Source organism: Parastagonospora nodorum (genome assembly GCF_000146915.1).
Source record: "Parastagonospora nodorum SN15 chromosome Unknown scaffold_33, whole genome shotgun sequence".
In the NCBI taxonomy this organism is placed as follows: Eukaryota; Fungi; Ascomycota; class Dothideomycetes; order Pleosporales; family Phaeosphaeriaceae; genus Parastagonospora; species Parastagonospora nodorum.
Window position 1 is genome coordinate 1 of NW_001884581.1, and position 3995 is coordinate 3995.

The 3995-nt window shown below is 29.9% G+C and overlaps 1 protein-coding gene across 1 annotated transcript; it reads right to left on the reverse strand.

Moving 5' to 3' along the window:
• Nucleotides 1–11: 11 nt before the first annotated feature.
• SNOG_14617 (hypothetical protein) lies at nucleotides 12–1377 on the reverse strand (the record flags this gene model as incomplete). Its single annotated transcript, XM_001804747.1, has 19 exons — nucleotides 12–26; nucleotides 77–105; nucleotides 129–131; nucleotides 155–157; nucleotides 181–183; nucleotides 207–209; nucleotides 259–261; nucleotides 285–287; nucleotides 311–313; nucleotides 344–365; nucleotides 389–391; nucleotides 415–417; nucleotides 441–443; nucleotides 467–495; nucleotides 519–521; nucleotides 571–573; nucleotides 622–624; nucleotides 914–940; nucleotides 1353–1377. 19 exons carry the CDS (start codon nucleotides 1375–1377, stop codon nucleotides 12–14), a joined length of 186 nt encoding a protein of 61 aa, XP_001804799.1.
• Between the last annotated feature and the right edge of the window lie 2618 nt (nucleotides 1378–3995).

Below are 3995 nucleotides of genomic sequence, written 5' to 3' on the forward strand. Positions count from 1 at the left end.
TTATAGATTATTTATAAACTTACTATCTATAGTATTATTTGCAAACTTACTACTAGCAGATTATTTACAAACTTACTACCTGCAGATTATTTGCAAACTTACTACCTACGAAATATTTATAAACTTACTACCTGTAGATTATTTGCAAACTTACTACCTGTAGATTATTTACAAACTTACTACCTATAGATTATTTATAAACTTACTACCTATAAAATATTTACAAACTTACTACTTATAGATTATTTGCAAACTTACTACCTATAAAATATTTATAAACTTACTACCTATAGATTATTTGCAAACTTACTACCTACAAAATATTTATAAACTTACTACTTACAGATTATTTGCAAACTTACTACCTATAGATTATTTGCAAACTTACTACCTATAAAATATTTATAAACTTACTACCTGCAGATTATTTATAAACTTACTACCTATAGATTATTTACAAACTTACTATCTGCAGATTATTTGCAAACTTACTACCTATAGATTATTTATAAACTTACTACCTATAGATTATTTGCAAACTTACTACTTATAAAATATTTGCAAACTTACTACCTGCAGATTATTTTATACTTAGTAGAAATAATATATTTGCAAACTTACTACCTGCAGAATATTTTTAAGTTACTAGAAAAAATATCTTTAAAACCTTACTTTTCTAGATTTAGGATAGGTTTCTAGCTAATCCTAAAATTCTAGTTAAAGTCTATGGCTAAAAGTTATATTATTTTTAATATTCCTAAGTATATATTACTAGTTAGATAAGCAGCTAAGGTAATACTAGAAATCCTCTTTTCTAGAAGTTTAGAAATTTACTAGCTAATAAGATATTTGCAAACTTACTACTTACAGATTATTTTAAACTTTACTACCCTATAGAATATTTTCTACTTACTAGCAAAAATATCTTTTAAAACCTTTACTTTTCTAGATTTTAGGATAGGTTTCTAGCTAATCTAAAATTCTAGTTAAAAATCTATGCTAAAAGTTATATTATTTTAATATTTTAAGTATATAGTACTAGTTAGATAAGCAGCTAAGTTATACTAGAAATACTTTTTCTAAAGGTTTTGCGATTTTCTCTATATCCCTGCAGAGCAGATCTTAGCAAACATAAGCTTATAGTTTTAGTAGAGCTGCGCAGGTTGCGTAAGTTCTGTACTAAAATTGCTTAACCTCTATAACCTTTTCTGCTATATCTACTCTGCGCTGCGAAAATTAAACTTAAAACTATTTGCAGGTATTATAATAGAGGTAGAATTTTTAAGAGAAAACTAAAACTAGAGAACTAAGTTAGAAGAAGCTTTAGTAAAGGCAGTTTTTTAGAGGCTTACTGCAGCGCGTTGCTAAATTACGCATATCTTAGGCCTATTATAGAGATACTAGAGGCGTATAGCAGCTATAGAGCTAACTTTTTTCTAACCTATGCTAAACTGCAGATAAACTTTAGCTAACGCGTAGAGAAGATAGTGCCTATATATTAAAGCAATATGCTGTATTGCGCCTGCGTTAACCTAAAGTTAATTAATACTGCTCTTAGATAGCTAAAATAAACTATTCTTTAAGAGTATATTGCTAAATTATGCGCATTGCTTTATTACGCGCGTTGCTAAATTACGCACGTTGCAGCCTAATATAGAAACACTAGAGAGTAATATCTATTACTTAGAGGTGTTTTAGTTACGTAAGTAACTCTTATACTAAATATAGCTTAGCAAAATTGCGTGTAGTAGAGTTTAGCAGGTGTCTATTGCTTAGAGGTGTTTTAGTTACGCAAGTAACTCTTATACTAAATACAGCCTAGCAAAATTACGTATAGTAGAGTTTAGCAGGTGCTTATTGCTTTAAGATATTTTAGCTATATAAGCTACCTATGCACTAAACGCAGCTTAACGTTTTCTAGCAGCGTTGCTAGTAACTAAAGGTTGCAGAATATAACTATTATATAGTTAAAGAATCTAGGCGCGTTTCGCATATAATAAGCTAACTTAAATTTAGAGTTATATCTAATTTTAAGAGCGCCTGCAGCTTTAGCTTAGCGTTAGGCAGCGTTAGGCTAGTATATTAGAAGTATATATAATTATAAATTAGAGAAGCAAAGGTAGTAGCAATAGTGCCTTGCTCTAAGCAGGTTTAATAGCCTTACTTAAGCCTTACAGATTATAAGAAGTAATTTAGTATAATCTTATTTTCTAGTATACTTATATAACTATATAAGTATAGGCTGCGCAAAGTTCCTTATAGAACTAGAGATCTAAAGGGCCTTTTAGTCTCTCTTAGGCGCAGCTAAGTAGCATAAATCTACTATTTCTAGTTTATTAGCTAATATTAGAAGCAACTAAAGAAGATTCTAATAGCTTTTAGTTGCTTAAGCCTAAAGACCTAGCACTAGTTTTAGCTATAAGGCCTTAATTAGATTAAGCTTTAGTTAAGAAGGCAGTGTTTATTAAGGCGTTCTTAGAACGCTCTGCTTAGAGACTTAGAGCAGTAAAGTAGCTGCTTATAGCTATAAAACTAGCGTTTTATAAAAAGTTCTAATATTATACTTACAGAGCTTAGCGTGCTAACCGCAATTACTGCATTATAGCTAAGAATTATAATATAGTATCTGCTGCATATTATTACTAACTGCAGCCTAGAGCCTAGTATAGAGAGGCTATATTCTTAAAAATGCCTTACTTAGTTAAATTGCGCTCTTCTACTTAAATCTTTAGTAAAGAGTTAGCAGCAGAGTAATTACAGCAGATACTATAAAGTAAACTAGATTATACTCTTAGAGCCTAGCGTGCTTATTGCAGTTCCTACATATAAATAGCTAAGAATTACCTTAATATATCTGCAATATGCTGTTCTTAGCTATAGCTTAGAGCTTAGTAGTAGTAGGCGTAAGTCTGCTTACTACTTTGCTTAGTTATATAGCATTATAACGCTTTATTCTAGCTTTAGTAATAAGTATTAGCAGACGCTGCCTAGTAGACACTATATAGCAAAATAAAGCCTTTTAGTCTTTGCTCTTATAGCGTAGATAGATAATATAGAGACTTAAAGTTGCGTAGTACTTAAAGAGAGTTTACTTAACCTTTTAGGAACTAACGCTTTATAGAGACTATTCTGCGCAATTAGTATACATTCTTTGCTTAAGGTATTTAGTCTAATTACTGCAAGAATTCTTAGAAATGCCTTGCGTAACAGAAATAGAGCCTTATAATTTAGTCTAAGCTCTATAAATAGAAATATGCTTTTATATTATTACTACTATTCTTGCATATAGGCATTTACTTTAGTATCTTGCCTATAATTATTGCATATAAGTTCTTGCATTTATTTAGAGCATCTAGTAGAGAAACTTACGCAAAAGTCCTTGTATTTCTATAGAGCATTCTATAGATATTATAATTTCAACATTATACTTTTAGTAGCAGCTAGTAAAGTTTGCTCTTTACTGTACGTAATTATAGTTTTAGTAATTATCTATAATAATAGCAGCTAGCATATACTTTAGTATTTTCTCTATAGTTATTGCATAAAAGTCTCTGCATCTATATAAAGCATCTTTAGGTTACTAGCTAATTTGCTTCCTTTAGATAGTCTGCCTTAAGTATACGCTCTTTAGCTTTAGATAGTAGCTTTAGTGCCTAAAGACCTTTATAAGCGTATAAACAGAGATAATTTATAGAGAAGAGAAGAGAGAAGAGTTCCTAATATATCTCTATTCTCTTAGTTATTTAACTAGTCTGTAGAATAATAACTACTATAGCTAGAGCTAGTATATAAATAAGCGTAATACTTAGAGTAAATAGAGAGTCTTAGCTAGTACTTGCGTATACTCTTATAGAGAAACTCCTAGTTACTTGCTAGCTACTTGCTATTATCTATACTAGAATAGGCAGCTTATATACTTTATAAGCAAAAGTTTTACGTTGTAAGTTATACTCTTAAGCCGTTGCTTAGTAATTAAGGATCTATTCCTTTTCTTT